The 20,174-nt window shown below is 41.1% G+C and overlaps 1 protein-coding gene across 2 annotated transcripts in view; it reads left to right on the top strand.

Moving 5' to 3' along the window:
- The window catches only part of Atp9b (ATPase phospholipid transporting 9B (putative)), a 220,528-nt gene that overhangs the window by 147,011 nt on the left and 53,343 nt on the right, over nt 1-20,174 (top strand). For both annotated transcript variants that reach the window (XM_060376990.1, XM_060376991.1), the window contains exon 13: nt 7,515-7,657. In XM_060376990.1, the coding sequence (XP_060232973.1) occupies nt 7,515-7,657 (143 nt within the window). The remainder of the gene's footprint in view (nt 1-7,514; nt 7,658-20,174) is intronic.

Raw genomic sequence — 20,174 nt, forward strand, 5'->3', positions numbered from 1 at the left:
GAGGGAGGGAGGGAGGATCAGAAATTAACACTCTACAAATAAGAAGATTCTACTTTAAAATATATATCAATTATTTCTCTCATCCTCAAGATTTATAAACATCATGAGCACATTGCTATTTTCCAGGGTTTCTTTTTTTTTTTTTTTAATTTATTTACTTTGTATCCCAGCTGTAGCCCCCTCTCTCTTATCCCCTCCCAATCCTGTCCTTTCCCTCTTAACCTCCCATGCCCTTCCCCCAGTCTACTGATAGGGGAAGTCCTCCTCCCCTACCTCTGACCCTACCCTATCAGGTCTCATCAGGACTGGCTGCATTGTCTTCCTCTGTGGCCTGGTAAGGCTCCTCCCCCTTCAAGGGGAGTTGATCAAAGAGCTAGCCACTGAGTTCATGTCAGAGACAGTCCCTGTCTAGGGCACCCATTACTAGGGCACCCACTTGTAGACTGAGCTGCCATGGGCTACATCTGTGCAGGGGTTCTAGGTTATCTCCATGAATGACCCTTGGTTGGAGTATCAGTCTCAGAAAAGACCCCTATGCCCAGATTTTTTGGTTCTGTTGTGGAGCTCCAGTCCCCTTCACAACTTTCTATCTCTGCATTTTTTTCATAAGATTCCCTTCACTCTGCCCAAAGTTTGACTATGCGTCTCAGTATCTGCTTTAATACCCTGCTTGGGTAGAGTCTTTCAGGGGCCTTCTGTGATAGGCTCCTGTCTTGTTCCCTGTTTTCACCCTCTTCGGATGTCCATTCAGTTTGCCTTTCTAAATGAGGATTGAGCATCTTACCCAGGGTCCTCCTTCTTGCTTAGCTTCTTTAGGTGTACAGACATCAGTATGTTTATCCTATATTATATGTCTGATGTCCACTTAAAAGTGAGTATATACCATGTGTGTCTTTCTGATTCTGGGATACCTCACTCAGGATGATCTTTTCTAGTTCCCACCGTTTGCCTGCAAATTTCAAGATTTCCTTGTTTTTAACTGCTGTGTGGTATTCCATTGTGTAAATGTACCACAATTTCTCTATCCATTCCTCAATTGAGGGACATCTGGGTTGTTTCCAGATTCTGGCTATTACCAATAAAGTTGCTACAAACATGGTTGAGCAGATTTCCTTGTTGTATAGTTGAGCATCTTTTCAGTATATGCCTAGGAGTGGTATAGCTGGATCTTGAGGTAACACTAGTCCTAATTGTCTGAAAAAGCACCAAATTGATTTCTGAAGTGGTTGTACAAGTTTACATTCCCACCAGCAATGGAGGTTTCCCCTCTCTCCACATCCTCTCCAGCATGTGTTGTCACTTGAGTTTTTGATCCTAGCCATTTTTATGGGTGTAAGGTGAAATCTCAGAGTTGTTTTGATTTGCATTTCCCTGATAGCTAAGGATGTTGAGCATTTCTTTAAGTGTCTCTCTGCCATTCGATACTCTTCCATTGAGAATTCTCTGTTTATCTCAGTACCCAAGTTAGCATTCCATTATCAATATAGACCAGTGGTTCTCAACCTTTCTAATGCTGTGACCCTTTAATCCTCATGTTGTGGTGACCCCCGACTATAAAATTATTTTATTGCTACTTCATAACTATAATTTTGCTCTTGTTATGAATTGCCATTTTCTTTGGTCTTAGGTGAGCCCTTTGAAAAGGTCATTTGGACCCACCCCAAGGGGCCACAACCCACAGGTTGAGAACCACTAATTTAGAATTTCTCTTTTGTCAACTTTCTAAGTCCTTTGTGTAGTTTTTTGTACAATTTATGATATGTTTTCTGTTTCTATTTTGCTGACATCTGTCTCTCTGGCTTGACACTTTTTTACTCAGAAAAATAGTTTCATATATAACCTTGTTAAGTAGGAGTCCTTTTAGAATATTGTCACACTGTGTGCCTAGATATCTTCCTCTCCTCTAAGGATGTTCTCCTGTCCGCTGAATGAAGGTTCTGTCATTGACCCGTGAAAATGAGTTGGTTCTCTTATGATGCTAGGACTTGAACTTAGGCTGTTAAACATGCAGTGTGTATTCTTACACAAAAATATACTCCTGCCTAGGGAAGTGGGACTGAGGGGGCCCAGGAAGACAGAGGACTGAACCCAAGGTTTTACCCATGTTAGGCAACAGGGGTTTTTTGTTGTTGTTGTTGTTGTTCTTGTTTGTTTGTTTGTTTGTTTTGTTTATTTGTTTGTTCTTTGGGACAGGATTTCTCTGTATAGCCTTCCTGGGCTGTCCTAGATTCGATTTATAGACCAGGTGGGCCTCAGACTCACGGTGATCTGCCTACCTCTGCCTCCCTGAGTGCTGGGATTAAAGGCGTACACCATCACACCCGGCTAACAACTGATTTTTTTGAGTGTATATGACAGTTTTCAGAGCCAGTTTTTTTTTTAATTAAATAGCAAGCTAGATTTTCTCTAAACTTTCTCCATAGAAAGATTATACAGCTTTTGTTAGAGCAATTTATAAATATTTTTATATTTTTATATCCTTATATAATTTTTTTTCAAGTTCCATTTCATAAATCTTTGTTTCTGCTATAAAGAAATAATGTTCATTTCTATTAAATGATTGAATCTGACTTTGGTAAAAACATTGTTGGCTTTAACTATTCTAGAATCTTTCAAACTTTTATGTATTCATCACAGCATCAAGATTTTCCTTGTTTTAATCCTTTCCACCATTTATTTCTATTTTTGTTAGTAGGCAAAAATCTTGTGCATTATTCAATAAAGGTAATAATGTACATTCTTCCTGTGTTACCATTATCAAAGTCAAAACAACATCTAAACATGTTATCTTTTTATAATGATTCTTTAAGATATTCATTGTTTTTTTATTCCTATTTGCTAAAGCTTGTTTCCAGGTCATAAAACATTAAAAAATAATTTCTAGATCGCTTCATAATATTTTTGTTTAAAATATTTTTAAAAGACTACCATGCTAAATTATAATGTTTGACTTTCTAATGTCATAACAGCTTTTTAATTCTAGGAAAGACCTAACATGGTCATGGTTTGTACTCTTGTGTTTCACTAGATTCCATTCACACATATTTTCTGTCAGCCCACAGAAGTGATAATACTTGTAAATTTGTCTTTTGTCTTTTCTTCTTTCTTTTCTTTCTTTCTTTCTTTCTTTCTTTCTTTCTTTCTTTCTTCCTTCCTTCCTTCCTTCCTTCCTTCCTTCCTTCCTTCCTTCCTTCCTTCCTTCCTTCCTTCCTTCCTTCCTTCCTTCCTTCCTTCCTTCCTTCCTTCCTTCCTTCCTTCCTTCCTTTCTTTCTTTCTTTCTTCTTTTTTTGTGTGTGTATGTGTTAGGTACATTGCTGCAAAAGGTGAAGCGGCCTGGACTAGACATTTTCTAGGGCTTGGCAACATGGGGCTGTAATTCTAACATTTTAGCTACAAGAGTTCAAGTCCTACCCAAGCTTCAAAGTAAATTCAAAGCTAAGCAGGGCATTTAGGCAGACCCTGACTAAAACCAGATATAGCCATGAAATAGATAGAGCACTTTGAACAGGAAGGTGGGGAAGTGGCCATGTTGAGCTGTTGTCCTCCTATTCACTCACAGGTATTTTGGTTCATCTGCAGTTAGAGGTTCCTCAGGCAGCAGTACTGATCCACAGCCAGGAGGGGCTCAACCAGTCCTGGAGATGAAAGCCTTAAGTGCGTTAAGTTCCCCAGGTGAAAGCTTTTGGTGCAGTCTGCTGCTGCCCACACTATATCATCAGAATGAGAGATGTGGGACGATTTGAGATACAACACCTGTGTCCTTCAGCCTTAGAGTTTATAGGAAAGGGTTTTGATTACATTTGGTAAAAGTGCTGATGAAAACTAATGCAAACTTCTTTGTTTAGAACATTTACTAGGTTTTTTGTCTGTTTGTTTTGTTTTGTTTTGTTTTGTTTTGTTTTAGTCTGTGTACCACTGGAGTAGTTGGTGCCTAAAGAGACCAAAAGAGGGAGTCAGGTGCCCTGGAACTGGAGTTGCTAATGTTTGTGGGTGGCAGGATGGGAACCTGGGGTTCTCTGGAGCAGCAGTCAGTACTGTTAACCAATGAACCATCTCTCTAGCCCTAAGAAGAGTACGATTTGAAGTATTAGAATGTAGGTTCATGTGTATCAGTAATGCTCTGTGCCACATGATGTCATCATTTGTGTGGTTCACTGAGTACTATTTTACTGAGATTACAGTGATCAGAACTAAATTTTCCAATATTATTCTGTTCTGTAAAAAAAGATGTTTTTGTAATATTTTAATTTTCTATATGTGCAAGTTGTTGGGTAAGCCTATATCTAATCTATTCTGAACAGTGTAGCAAGCAAATATCTAAAACAACTTATTTTTTTAAATAAAATTTTAGCTGGAACTTAGAAAATTAAAATGGCTTCTCCTTTCTTTTGCTCAGATTAGAAGTATCACGTGAATTATTTCAGGTAGATTCATTTCCCCAAGGAGAAGTGTATGTGTTTCTCAGGCGGTCTAGGGACTGTGTTCACCTGGCAGTGATAAGTGCTAAGGTTTAATTGTAACAAATTAGAGCTCAAATATAGCAAGCATCCTGGGGCCTAAATGGATTGTATTGTGTATTTTGGGGAAAGTGCATTTGAAATTTATTCAGACTTGAGTTTCGTCTTCAGGTATTTGTAGCTGCTGGATTAGGCTGTTTGGACAAAAATAAGTTATCGTGAAAGCAGTCTTACATCTTGAAATCCACCTCAAATTTCCTCATATAGCAAAAATAAACATTGTCATATATGTTCCTTTTGGCAGCATTTCTGAAAGACTACTTAGCTGAGACAATTCATCTTTTATACTATGTGGTACAAAAAGTCATAACTGTTCTGGCTCAGAACAACCACTTTCTGCCTGGAATAGGTCATTGGGTAAAGATGCAACAGGTGCTAATGGACTTGCAGTGCATCTGGACTCTGCTACTGTTGACCATGTTTCTGTAATCATGTGCTTCATGGGTTAAGGAGCATGTCAGATTTAGCGCCTCACTGGATAAAAGGCTGGGCTGGGCTCAGTAGCACACACCTTTGATCTCAGTACTTGGGAGGAAGAGGCAGATGGATCTCTGAGTTTGAGGCCAGCCTCGTCTACAAAATGAGTCCAGAACAGCCAGGGCTCTTGTTACACAGAGAAACCATGTCTTGAAAAACAAACAAACAAACAAAACAGAAAGTGTATACGGTCAGGGCATTGCTAAGAAATGAATTTAGTGACTCTGTAGCCACTGAGTTTGAGTGCCTTAGAGGCTTAGCATTAAAAGCAAGTTATCCTTAAGCATTTGAGCAGATTCACAACAGGAATCATGGTGCATGTGCAACTGTAGCATGTTGTGGAGGGGGTGTTTTCTTAGTTGAGGAAAGATACATTTACAAAGTTGGTTTTGGTGATGAATTTGTGTTCTATGCTTACACTTTTTTGTTCTCTAAAGGTGTTCATTCTCGTCCTTGACACTAGCAGCTACTGCTGTATATGCACTTTGAGGGCTATTTTTACTCAACCTAAAGTGGCCCATGAGTAATTACTTATAATATGATATTTTATAAACTAATACATTCTTGTAGTTCTTCAACAACTAAGTTGTTTGTGGTTTGAAAAGAACAGTGCACAAAAGAAGTGTGGTGATGCTGCTTTGTTCTTTTCCTGCTGAACCTGCTGAGGACTGTAAGCTGAAGCCCAGTGCAGGGCGGTACTTTCAAAAACAGCTTGAGCAAAACTCGAAAGACCCCAACACATAGGCAGACCACCATGCTGTTCCAGTGTGTAGGCCTGGGAGCCAAGCAGTAAGAGGTGTGAAGAGCCGGAGTGTCGGAGCCCCGCCAGGCGCTGGGCGACTGTCTCCGTGCTGGTCCCCTGGCCTGCTCAGCCCTCCCCACCTCCGCACTTAGTTCAACAAGCGCCTGTGGACTTATGATCGCTCATGCTCTCAATCTGTTTTTAGGGTCAATCAAATCAGAATTTACAAGAGATGTTTTGCCTTTCCTCTTCAAATCCCCCCTCCATCATAAACCTACCTGGAAGGTACTGAGGACTTCCCTCACACTGCTTGGTCCTTATTAACAAGTACAGATTTAGTAGAGGCTCAAGGATACTAGTTAAAGAGACGGAGCCCCTGGAGCACAGTGTGTGCCGGTGTGCGCCATAGTGGTGTACAATGCGGTGGTTCTGGGTTGCAGACCCACACAGTGGTAGATCGGCACTGTGGCCACGGGTCCTTCCTAGAGTGGCATTCTCTGTCCCTCCAGCTTGAGGACTGTTGTTACCTGTTGGTTTGCTTCACTCTTTGAACAAAAGATGGGGAGATGCTGACTGGGGAGATAAACAGGAGTGACTGCCTGTTAACAGTTGTCCTTCCAGTTAGTGTAATTTTAATAATTGCTAAGGTGTGAGCTGTATACGTAGATTAATGAAGTTAAGCTTATTGGATGCTTCTTAGCTTGCAACTTGCCATGGACAGATTCCTGAAGATAGTTTTTCAAAAGTGTATTTACTAATAGGTTGAACCACGTGAATTATGTTGATTGGTCATAAATGGTTGAGGAATAGCAGTTTCTGCCCCATGGTTCTCAATCTTCTTAATGCTTCGACCCTTTAATACAGTTTCTCATGTGTGATGACTCCCAACCATAAAATTATTTTCATTGCTTCTTAGTTCTCCTAGAAGAGTGGTTCTCAACGTGAGGGTTGAGACCATTGGGGCCAACCCACGCTTTCACAGAAGTCCCTAAGACCATAGGAAAACACAGATATTTACACTATGGTTCACAACAGTAGTAAAATCACAACTATGAAGTAACAATGAAAATAATGTTATGGTTGGGGGTCACTACAAATTGAGGAGCCGCATTAAGGGGTCACAGTGTTAGGAAGATTAAGAACCACTGATCTGCAAGGTCGTAGGTATACTGTTGACTTTTTCCTCCAGTGGGCATTTTTAGAGTGTTTCCTTATATAGCCACCCATTAATTGAAACCTGGAAGACATTCCAGAGGCCATCTATTATAGTCCCATACTTTAAAATAGGATGGTAGCAAAAATTGTCCCATGTAGAATGACCCATTACATGTTTTTACCATATATGTTAGAAATACGTAATATTTTAAAAATCACCAAGAATCAGTGTGCCTACTCCAGATGCCTCAAGACCCATTTTACATTTTCTCACAGTAATCCTCCCCTGATTTCCTTAAGCATATATATTTATCTCTTTAAGCTCATGCTTGTCTGTGTGTTAATGAGACACTTAGAACCAGTTGCCTGCTTCTCTTGTAGCTCATACTGTAACTCATGTAAAAGGAATTATTCACCCAACCAGCACCTCCAAACATTATGTAGAGTGTAGAAGCATTTGTTAGCTTAAATAGACACAGATCTTTTAAAGTCTGAAATCTAATCTTATTTGGTCCTATAAAAGTTGAATTAAGTATATATAAATACATTTAGATGAAACCATGGGTGTGGATAGGTTGTATAGACATGGGAGCATTGACCATCATGATGGTTTTACTTGGCAGTCTGCGGGTAAACTTGGACATGGGCAAAGCAGCTTATGGATGGATGATTATGAAAGACGAGAATATTCCTGGTACAGTTGTTCGGACCAGTACAATACCAGAGGAACTTGGACGCCTGGTGTACTTACTGACAGACAAAACAGGTACTGCTCATACGTGTTTGTTTTTCCATGGACCGGATAACATCATAAATATTCTGTTTTCACATGGGCACATGAATATGTGTCATAACTAACTGCTGAATTTACAGGTTTCTAGAGTCATTAATGTGATTGAATCTCATTCTTTCATATGTTCAGTATCTTCACAGTTAGCAAACTGTAGCTATGCTGTAGCTTTTAAGTCACTTATTTTGTATTTTGAAATTTTTAGACTCATATATTTTTTTTTCTTGCTGGTATTACATACTTCTCTAGAGCCTTAAGAGTAAAATATGTATTTGTTTATTGTAGGGTGATCCTTGAGTTGTTAGAAGCTGTGGAAATTCATTGATTTGACAATAGCACCTCCTACACAAATTACCACAACTCTTTATCACATTCTGTAGCTCCATTTTTATTTTGTCCTTATTTTGTGTTTTTATTAAAGAATTCTTAATCAACATATAATGTAATAAATAAAAGATAGTGATTGAAATTTCTAGTAATTGTTGGTGAGCTAGAAATAAAAGCTTACATACATAACATAGTTAAATAAAGAATGTTCCAAATACAAGTCAGCATCACCTTTAATTAATGTTAGTTTGTAGTTAAACTACAAAGAATACAGTTGTACTTACATATAACATGACTTAACATTGTTACAAAACTATTTCCATTTGCAAAATGATAAGATATAGAAGTAGGTGTATAACCAGGAAATAACACATATTTATATGTTTGAGAACCAGGGCACTCAATTAAAATATTGAAGCACTATTTAAAATATGAAAACATCAAAATGGCAGGTTGCAGATTAAAATATTCAAAACATTACCATTAAGGTATAAGTGGAAAACACACTGGAAAATAAGGCTCCTATTCATGGTAATATGCATTTATCCATGTGGATATGAGCCTAAGGACCTGGATGGGTGTGTATAAAAAAACAAAAAAATGACTGGACATTGCTGAGAAATATAGCCAAAGACTTGGTTTAGTATAACTGAGGGTCCGGTGAAGAAAAATTTTAAAGGTTGGTGCTCGTAAATTCAAATGACTCATTTAGAAAATGAGAGTCTTCTGCTCCCAGAAACTAGATGGAGTTTCCTTTCCCAATTCCAGTGAGCTGACAGGAAGTTTGAAAAAAGACAATACAGTGCAATCAAAAGTGTAGAACATTCCAAAATTGAAAAGAGCTGGAACAGAGGAAGTCAGCACGAGGCATCAACAAGCTCTGAGATAGCTCCTAGGATGGAGCACACAGAAGGAAGAAGGGTTCTCCATACCAGAGACCTGGACAAGTGCTCCTACATAGCCAGCACGCCTGCGCAGGCGGATTCAGGCAGAAGCAGCCCCTGGGCCTGACTCTGCAGTCCCGGGCGAATCGACCCCTTTGCTGTGAGCAGCATAGGCCTGCTGAGAGGGCCACTGAAACAAGATTCCAGAGTCATAGCAAAGTGACGACATGAGCAAAAGAATGCAGAAAGTCTGGAGAATCTTCAGGACATATTTAGACCTTAACACAGTTTAGTTTAAGGAATAAGCATAGTATCCTTTGTATCAACAACAGTTAGTACAGTTAGTCCGAAAACACGATTAGTGTGCCACAAGTGGTATAAAGTAGTCAACATTAAGTTTAAACAAAATTCCTAAGACCTAAGTGGATATAAGTTTGAAAAGCTGAAGCCCTTAAAGAAGGCCTGGATCAATCGGTAGGTACAGTGCTCATAAGCGGGGTTCTCAGGTTAGCAAGTACAGGATAAAGCAGTTCAGTGAAGCTTTGGTGACTTTTAATTCAGTACCTATCCATACTAAGCTCATTGACAAACTGGAGGTGAGGAGGAACTGTTTTCATTCCAGAAAAGGGATATTCCCAGCATGTAATTTCATAATATGTAGCAAACATTAACACTTAGCAGTAAGATATTTAAAGTTTTTCCTCAAGACTAGGAACAGCAAAAATATAGCATATCCAATATCATATTTGAGTTACTAGCGCATATCAAAAAGCAAGGAGTCAAGGGTTAAGGATGTAATCCTAGTACTTGGTGGAAGGGTAGGTATTGAGGCAGGAAGATTGTCTGCAAATTCAAGGCCTTTCTGGACTACAGAGTAAGTACACAGGGAGCCTTGGTATCTTAGTAATACCCTGCCTTAAAATAGAAAGGAAAACATTGTAAGATGGCCATTTTAACTATGTTAATCATACTGATCCATGATCATGGGAGATCTTTCCATCTTCTGATATCTTCTTCAGTTTCCTTCTTCAGAGACTTGGCAGTTCTTGTTATGCAGGTGTTTAAGTTTCTTGGTTAGAGTAACTCTTACATGCTTTATATTATTTGTGGCTATTGTGAAGGGTCTGGTTTCCCTAGTTTTTTTTTGTTTGTTTGTTTGTTTTTTTTTTCAGCTCATTTGTCATTTGTATACAGGCGGGCTACTGAATTTTTTTTTTTTTAACTACTCTTTGCTGAAGGAATTTATCAGCTGCACAAGTTCTCTGGTGGAATTTTTAGGGTTACTTATGTATACTATCATATCATCATGATACTGTAACTTCTTCTTTTTCTATTTGTATCCCTTTGATCCCCTTTAGTTGTCTTATTGCTCTAGCTAGAACTCAAAATACCAACACAATTTTTACAGATCTTGAAAGAAAAATTCTAAACTTCATTTGGACTTCATTTGGAAAACCAAAAAACCCAGAATAGCTAAAACATTCCTATACAATTATAGAACTTCTGAAGGTATCTCCATACCTGACCTCAAGCTACACCACAGAGCAATAGTAATAAAAACTGCATGGTAATGGCACAGAAATAGACTGGTTGATCAGTGGAATCGAATTGAAGACTCTGAAATAAACCCACATACCTATGCACACCTGATTTTTTTAAAAAAGGAGCCAAAAACATACAATGGGAAATAAAGATAGCATCTTTAACAAATGGTGCTGCAGGTTTAACTGAATGTCTACATGTAGAAAAATGCAAATAGATCCATATTTATCACCTTGCATAAAACTGAAGTCCAAGTGGATCAAAAACCTCAATATAAAACCAGATATACCAAATCTGCTAGGAGAAAGTGTGTAAAAGCCTTGACCTCATTGGCACAGTAAACAACTTCCTGAACAGAACCAACAGCTTCCTGAACCAACAGCTCAGCTCTAAGATTTATATGATTTATAAATGGGACCTCTTGAAACTGAAAGGCTTCTATAAAGCAAAGAACACTATCAATAGAATGAAACAGCGGTCTGCAGATTGAGAAAAGATCTTCACAAATCTTTTTTTTTCCATTTTTTATTTTAATTTTTATTAATTACACTTTATTCACTTTGTATCCACCCATGGCCCATCCATCCTTCCCTCCCAATCCCACCCTTCTTCCCCCTTCTCCATGCATTCCCCTCCCCAAGTCCACTGATTGGGGAGGTCTTCCTCTCCTTCCTTCTGATCCTAGTCTATCAGGTCTCATCAGGAGTAGCTGCACTGTCTTCCTCTGTGGCCTGGTAAGGTTGCTCCCCATCAGGGGGAGGTGATCAAAGAACAGGCCAATCAGTTCATGTCAGAGACAGTCCCTGTTCCCATTACTAGGGAACCTACTTGGGCACTGAACTGCCGTGGGCAACATCTGTGCAGGGGTTCTAGTTTATCTCCATCAATGGTCCTTGGTTGGAGTATCAGTCTCAGAAAAGACCCCTGTCTCAGATTTTTTGGTTCTGTTGCTGTCCTTATAGAGCTCCTATCCTCTCCAGGTCTTATTATTTCCTACTTCTTTCATGAAATTCCTTGCACTCTGCCCAAAGGTTGGCCATAAGTCTCAGCATCTTCTTTGATACCCTGCAGGGTAGAGCCTTTCAGAGGAACCTCTGTGGCAGGCTCCTGTCCTGTTCCCTGTTTTCTCCTTCTTCAGATGTCCATCCTCTTTGCCTTTCTGTATGGGGTTTGAGCATTTAGCCAGAGTCCTCCTTCTTGTTTAGCATCTTTAGGTGTACAGATTTTAGTAGGTGTATCCTATATTGTATGTCTTATATCCACTTATGAGTGAGTATATACCCTGTGTGTCTTTTTGCTTCTGGTATAGCTCACTTAGGATGATCCTTTCCAGTTCCCACCAATTACCTGCAAATTTCATGATTTCCTTGTTTTTATTGCTGAGTAGTATTCCATTGTGTAGATGTACCACAATTTCTGTATTCATTCCTCAGTTGAGGGGCATCTGGGTTGTTTCCAGCTTCTGGTTATTACAAATAAAGTTGCTACAAACATGGTTGAACAAATGTCCTTATTGTGTACTTGAGCATCTTTTGGATATATGCCTAGGAGTGGTATAGCTGGATCTTGAGGAAGCACTATTCCTGATTGTCTGAGCCAGATTGATTTTCAAAGTGGTTGTACAAGTTTACATTCCCACCAGCAGTGGAGGAGGGTTCCCTTTCTCCACAGATCTTCACCAGTCTTATATCTGACAGAGTTCTTTACATTTAGAATATGTAAATAACTCAAGAAATTAAATACCAACAAACCAAATAATCCAATTTAAAAATGGGATACAGAGCTAAACAGAGAATTCTCAACAGAGGAATCTCAAATGGTGGACTTAAATGCTCAATGTCCTTAGTCATCAGGGAAATACAAATCAAAATGACTCTGAGATTACATCTTACATCTGTCAGAATGTCTAAGATCAAAAACTCAAGTGACAGCACATGCTGGCGAAGATGTGGAGAAAGGGGAATACTCCTTCATTGCTAATGGGAGTACAAACTTGTACAATCACTTTGGAAATCAATCTGGCACTTTCTCAGAAAACTAGGAATAGTTTTCAAGACCCAACTATACCACCTGAACATACACTCAAAAAATCCTCCACCATATTACAAGAACATTTGCTCAACCATGAAATAGCCAGAAACTGGAAACAACCTAGATATCGCTCAATTGAAGAATGGATAAAGAAACTTGATATACTTGGAAACACAATGGAATACTACTCAGCCATTAAAAACAAGGAAATCATGAAATTTTAGACAAATGGATGGAACTAGAAAAGATCATCCTGAATGAGGTAACACAGACGCAGAAAGACACACATGGTATATGCTCACGTGTCAGTGGAGTTTAGTTATATAGTACAGGATAGATATACTACAGTACACAGACAACCCCCCCCCCCCCGCCCAAGGAGATAAGTAACAAGGAGGATAGGTAAATCTCACTCAGAAGGGGAAATAGAATAGACAAAGGAAGTGGTTAAAGAGTGGGAGCAAGGTAGAAGAAGGAGCACAGAGAAAAATAAGGTTGGAGATCAGACCTGGGTTGAGTAGGGGCGGAAGAGCAGAAGGCCTGCAGAGGGGCATCTCTGAGACAAGCTGCATACCTAACTCAGAATAGGCCTCTGGGAACATATAATGGGGATTCTAGCTGAGAATTCCAGTAGCAGGGGCCATGGAGACTGAGGAGGAAACCCTTTATCTAGATAGGACTCCCAGTGGATGGAGGGACTCACCAACCCACCCACAAAAACCTCAATCCAAAACTTAGCCTGCCTATAAGACTTTCAGGGCCAAATACAGAACAGATAGAGCAGAGACTGAGGGATTGTCCAACCAAATACCAGGCCCAACCCTAAGCCCCACCCCATGGAAGAAAGCCAACCCCTGTCACTATTAACAATCCTCTGATATGCTTGCAGACAGGACCCTGCCGTGAGTTGTCCTCTTAGAAGCTCCGACCAGCAAAGGCTCAAAACAGATACTGAGACTCACAGCCAAACATTGGCTGGAAAAGAGAGGGGAAGAATAAAAGGACCTAGTGCTGACAAAATTTCCGTAAGAAGACCAACAGAGTCAATTAACCAGGGCCCACAGTGGCGTATGGAGTCTGAAGCATGGACCAGGGACAACGCATGATTTGAACCTAGGTCCTCTACGTATAAGTAGCTGATGGGCATCTTAGGCTTCATATGGACCCACTAGTTAGGGGAGTGGGGAATATCTCTGACATGTTGCCTTCTTTTTGATCACTTTCCTCTGATGGGACTGCCCTGCCAAGCCACAGGAGAGGAAGTGGCACTCAGCCCTCCTGTGAATAGATAAGCTGGGGTGTCTGACTAGGGAGTGCCCCTCTATTCTGAGGAATGAGGGGGAGGATGTGGAAGGGAGGGTAGAACTGGGAGGAGAGGAGGGAGGGGCCTATGACTGAAATGTAAATGTAATTAAATGAAAAAATAATAAAAACATGGCTGCAGCCATAGCTCAGCAGAAAAGGGCTCATCCAGCATGTACCAGTGCCCAGGTTCAATCCCTGTATTACTAAAGAGGAGGGATTTGTGGGAGGAGAGGGGGGGACAGCAAAGCTGTTATTAGCAGATAACACACACACACAGATAATCCAGTAAGTTTGTATTATTATATTATAGGTCATTTTAGCAAAACCAATATAGAAAAATCTACTGTGCTTACAAATAACACCACCAGAACATTTTACAGAATAATCTTCACTGACAAAATTAAAATAATTAATTTAATTATATGTCCTATGATTGGAGAATGTATTTTCTATAGTATTTGGCCTTTCTAATTTCCAGAGGCTTACACTTGGAAAAAAATATGCCAAAGCTTGGTGCAAGGTAGAGTGCATTCAATTCAGCAGTATTTGGACCTGCCAGATGTGGGTTTGGCACTGACTGGTCTTTCTTGCCAGCTTTCCTTTGACCTCATAGGTGGATGGGAAGTTTCTCATTTGAATAGTGTTCCTATGTCTTCTGTTTCCATCAAGAGCTTTTCTTCCTGTTTGTTTTCCAAATTTCGCTTGACTACCACCAGTGGTGCCCAACCCTCATAGAAGTCAGAGGGAATGTTGGAGAGATTGGCTAGAGCTCAGGATTCCAGGTCTCTGATGCTCTGTAGGATAGGCATTGGGAGGCTCTGTGCTGAATGAGCCCAGAGGCCATGGCAGCTACCATCTGACTTCTATCTGAGCTCCTTTTGGTGCTACTTCCTCAAGAAACAGTTGCTTTGCTCATTTGAACCAGTAGGAATGTTGATAGCAAGGTGCTGCTGACCTGAGTTGTCCCAGTCATTCCCAAATAACTGCTGTTGATAATATGGAAATGTTTTGTGGCATTAGTCTTCCCTAAAATGCTCATTTAAAAAAAAAAAAAAAAAAACAAGGAGGAAATTCTTAGATCTAGTTCCCTATTTTCCACTGTGAAATTTCAGTTCAAGGTAAGATGATAGGGAAGGATCCTGAAATGCAAAACTCCCTTCGCTTGGTGCTGCTTTTAAAGCTGAACAGTGCTTCTCAGACACAAGCAGTCTTAGTGCTGGGAATAAGATAATAACAAATCCAAAAGACCAAAGAACAGGAAGCAGTTTTGAATATATAGTTCTGCAGAAAGGGAGCCACATAGCAGAAAAGCAGAAAGTGGCTGGAGCATTGCCCTGGCAACAGACTGGCTTCAGGTGCACCCCACCACTCCTCAGCCCCCATCTCACTGGCCTAGGACACAAAGTCTCATTTGATGAACGGTTTGGGGCCTAAGAGTCCTGCCCTTTTCTGATCCTAGGCTCAGTCAAGTAGAACTTCTCCCAGCTCTCAGAGTCCTGAGGCAAGCAGGCTCCAGCAGAGGAGGGAGGGGCTTAATGCCTACAAACTCAGCTCACACTGAAATGGACCATGATAATTGCTTTTTACATTGGCATGAGTTTTCAGAATCCCAGAAGTATATAGAAGGTACTGAGGAGCAAAGCAGATGCTTGTCCCAGCTTTTCCCTTTTTTGTTAGCTTAATTGTTTGTTGGGATAGGTTCTTCCTCTGCTCCCTATGTAGCATAGGCTCACTGTGTAGCATAGGCTGGCTTTGAACTCATGGTGATTCTCCCATCTCCTCCTTCCAATTACTGGGATCACAGAAGAGCCACCATGCCTGCTCACCACTGGTTTTCTAAATAAGTCTTTCACAGTCTAAGAACTACCAAAGAAAATGCCATCATTGGCTGAGCTTTTCAGTTTTCTGGCCATTTCTTTAGAAATGTTGTAGATGTTCTGCCTTCATGTCCAGCTGCACCCTCTCCCTGAAGCTGCCTCCCAGGAACACTGGCTCATGAACCTGTTCTCAGGGTGGATCTTGACCCATCTTGCTGGGGGCAGGCAGGGGTAGACTCTGGATCCCTACTTCCTGAGAGTCTCAGGGGTTCCTAGAGGTGGTAGATCTTCCATGGTCTCTCCTGAAGGCCATGTTGACCCAAATCATAGGCTGATGGATATAATTACCTTATTCAGTGGTAAGTGCCATTTCATTATTCTCCCACCTCAGTCCTATAAAAACTTGCGTATTTCACACAGTGAGATGAAGACAGTGGAGACTGAAAGTGGCCACCCCTCTAATTGTGAACTCAGACACATCTCAGCTCTACAGAGTGAGAGGTGCCAGACTCTGCATCTGAGAGGCAGCTTGCTGGACAGCTCTAGGGACAGGACAGTACCTGAGCACAAATAAAAGTCTGGATAAGTCTTACAGGACCTGTCTCACTCTCTTGCCCCTTTTGTGTCCTGCTGAGATAGTCCACTCTTGGCATTGACTAGCATCATGTTCTGTCTCATCTTCCCTATTTTAGCCACATAAGTAATGGCTCCATATTCTCCTGAGCATATGTGTCGGGAGCCAGTCAGGTGCGAGCTGCTGAGACTGTGTGTCCTTAGCCACGGCAGAGGCTGCAGCAGTGGGTGGTTGCCGGCATGACCTGCTCTGGTTCTGGGGATTACAGGCGTGGCCCTGGGGCTCCAGGCACTTTCAGACATCTTGGAGGGCTGAGTTCCTTTGGAAATGCTCCAGTGTGAGCCAGCATCTGAGAAGCCTTACGTTGCTAACATAATTGTAAGGTGGTCCTTCGTATGATTGTAAATTGGGTTTGTGCTTCATCAATAAGCTTTTTGACAAGAAGCGTCCATCACAGTGGCGCTCTCATTTGCCACAGCAGAATAGAAAATGAAGTGTCCCAATAATTGCATTATAGTTTCCTTCTTGTGGACAAGAAAGCAATGTGGTATAATTAGGTTTGATTGGAGTGCACGTTTCCGGTAAGATCTGAAATTAATGATGTTGCTATAGTGACACATCTGCGGCCAGCAGCGCGTGAAACATAAAGTAATTCATTCGACAAGAGTCGACATCTGTTAGCTGCAAGGATGCAGAGCATATTGACACTGACCAGGAACACTAGACGTTATGTGATAAATGAACAAATGATGCTGAAACAGGAGGACGGATAATTTGTACTTAATCTGCTGGGAGAACTTTAATCTTCTCACTGGTTGCATTTGACAATGCCATTGTTTAAAGAACAATGCTGCAGTGAACTCATAAATTTTAAAACTTAACTCACAGTGCAGCCTATTAAAGTAATACATTAATTCCTTTGCCAGGAAGTTTTTGTCTCCATGTAGAACAAAACCATTATTAGAAATGTCCACTAAAATAGGATTTTTTTAGACCTATATTTTAATTATATCATCCATTACCCAAAATGTCATATTGTTCATATTTGAATGTTGTGAGTTTCACAGGACAGCATCATCAGGAGAGAAATGCTGTTTTCATAGTTTTTAAAAGCAAAAAAAAAAAAAAAAAAGTATGCAGGTTAGGCAGATCTTGAAAGTAAAATTTAGAGGGAATTTTTAATGTCCTCTGAACTGGAAGGCCACCGAGGCCTCTCCATCTTGTGGTAGTAGCTGTGGTACTCATTTGCAGCAAACATGTGCTGTCTTACTGCGACGGTCATTCACTAAAGTATGTCCTTGGATATAAGTGCTATAATTAACATTTTGGTGTTTAGACTGATTGAGATAATAAGATACTTAACATAAGCAGTAGCTGAACAGATGCCTACACTACTAGGAATCATAATCTTTGAAAAAGACCTGATTTACAAGGAAAATAGTGTGAGTGTACGTGTGTGTGGTTGATTTGTATGCTTGTGTATAGTGTGCATGAATGTTCGTGTATGAATGTGTGATGGCCAGAGGTAAGCTTGGGTGTTGTCCTTCAGGTGCTCCCCAGCCTGTTTTTGAGGCGGGTTCTCTACTGGCCGTTGAGCCCCAGGATCTACATGTACCAGCCCCCCAGCACTGTGATCCTAGGCGCATGTGTACTACCATGCCTACGTTTTGTTGTGCTTTGTTGTGTTTGAGAGAGGGCCTCACTACATCACCCTGACTGGCCTGAAACTCTGTGTAGACCCTACCTGGCCTCAAACTCACAGTGACCTGCCCTGCCTCTGCTTCTGAGTGCTGGTATTAAAGGTACATGCCACCATGCCTAGCCAACGTTCAAAAAAGAGGGGGAGGAGGTAGGTTCTAGAGATTGGACTCTGGTCTTCATGCTTGTGAGTCACACCCTTTACAGACTGAGCTGTTTCCCCAGTCCGGTTAATTTTTGAGACAACTCAGCTAGGTAGCGCAGGCTGCCCTTGAACTCATAACCCTGCCTCAACCTCCTGAGTGCTGAGACTATGTGTGTGCCATCACGCCCACCTCAGTAGTATGTTTTTAATGACCAATGCATAAGTTAAAGTTTAGAGAGGTTTTGTTTTCATTTGCTCATCTATTTCGCTATAACCAGTTATCTCTCGTGGTCATTGCTTTGCCTTGCTAGAATTTTCACAAGAAATCCTGTAGTCCTGAGATGAGCTTGTCTCTGTGCCACTGCAAGTGGCTTCTTCTGTTTGTCTGTTAAAACCACCTGTCTGTCCATGTATTATGGCTTGGCACAGTCTTGATGTGCCGGCAACTTGCAGCCCAGTGGCTCTGATCAGAGGCTTCGCATCTGCTTCCCAGCGTGGGCTGCATCTGCTGCCACCCTGAGAATGATGCCCGCAGGACGTTTTCTTAAAAATCAATTTCCTCTTCGCCCGCCTTGCTCACTGCAGTCCACAAGCCTCTGCTTTGTAAAAGACTACTGCATTTTTTCCCCCTTAGAAACCACAAGAAAGCCTATTATCACAGGAACTGAGTATCATAAATAACTCATTGTCAGTCTCTCTGTGGTGGCTTCTTTACCATCTGGCTTTGTAGGTAGCACCTCCTTTTTAACAGTTTCTAGTTTAGAGCCCATTGGTTTCTGTCATATTAAGATGACAAAATGTCTATAGAAAACAAGTGACTGAGCTGTGGACAGCACTAGAGATGAGACAGGAAGAGCTCTGCATTGCTGCACTGTGCTGTGACTGACAGTGCAAGGAAGATCCAAATGAGCACAGGAGGAAGTGCCGCACTTTAGTCTCCACCATCCCTCTCAAGCTCCTCTCTGATGTGCCAAGACTGAGCATTCACTAAAGGAACAGTTGTGTACACTCACATTCCAGGTTTTAGGACCCAGCCAAGTATGATGTACTCAGCTAGAATGCTGAGCCATCAGATGCTTCATTCTTTAATCTACTGGGCAGCGCTTTTCAGTGGTTGGAATTCATCTGCTTTTGAACTGTTTCAAATATTGTTTATTACAGCTTAGAAATTTTAGATTATCAGTTGTTACATTGTAGCTTGAGTTCAATGGAAAGTTCAGGCTTTATCTCTCTTCCACAGCATTTGGTATCACGATTATACAATGTTTACCACAGTCGAAGTTTAGAAATTTCTCAATACCCCCAAAGCACCTCTGTAAGCCCTGACAGTCACTCATTACTCAGTGCCTTCTCACTCACAGTCCCAGGAAACCCTGGCCTTGCTTCGTCCCTGAGGATTTCCCTGATGGGTATCATGTGGATGACAGAGCAAACACATGGGCTCTGTGTGTTGAGCTGCATTCAGTAGAACGTTTTCACGGTTGGCCCGCACCGTGGCAGAGAGGAAGTGCTCCACTCTTTTTCTGATGAATGCTGTCTCATTGTGTGCACTGTATTCATACACCTGTGCCTTAGGGGGCATTTGAGTCGTCTCCCCGTTTTTGCTTATTAGAAATAATTCTACCAAAATATTTAGACATTCAGCCCGTCGTGCTAGGACCGAAGCAGTGGCTATCTGTATGCAAAAGTGAAGTCTAACCCTGCCTCACATCCTGTATGAAGTTTACTCTGAAGGGATTTTGTAAGCTCTAAAATAGTAGTCTTTTAAATGGTTGAGTCTTACGAACTTGCTCTTACTTTTTCATGACATCCACCCTGGCTCCAAATAAATAATTGAATGGAAGGCTTTTTATAATCTGAACACTGAGATGGGTATGATGATACACACCTACACTCAGGAGGCACAGACAGAAAGATTACAAGTGAGGCTAGCTGGGCTGTGTAACAGGGAAGACATCGAAGCGAGCTTTGTACTGCCTAGGAGGAGGGGATAGTAGCTGTAACCTGGGCCTCAGTGACCCTTCATGTCACGTCAGCTGAGTATGCGCATGTATAGTTAATATTTTAGTGTTCTATGGTTCTCCTGTTTCACAGGCTTTGTGCGTGTGGAAAATTACTCTTGAGATTTCTCCAAAGACAGTCAGAAGTAAAATACAATAGCAAGCATTGT

The sequence above is a fragment of the Meriones unguiculatus genome, chromosome 2 (assembly GCF_030254825.1).
Source record: "Meriones unguiculatus strain TT.TT164.6M chromosome 2, Bangor_MerUng_6.1, whole genome shotgun sequence".
In the NCBI taxonomy this organism is placed as follows: domain Eukaryota; kingdom Metazoa; phylum Chordata; class Mammalia; order Rodentia; family Muridae; genus Meriones; species Meriones unguiculatus.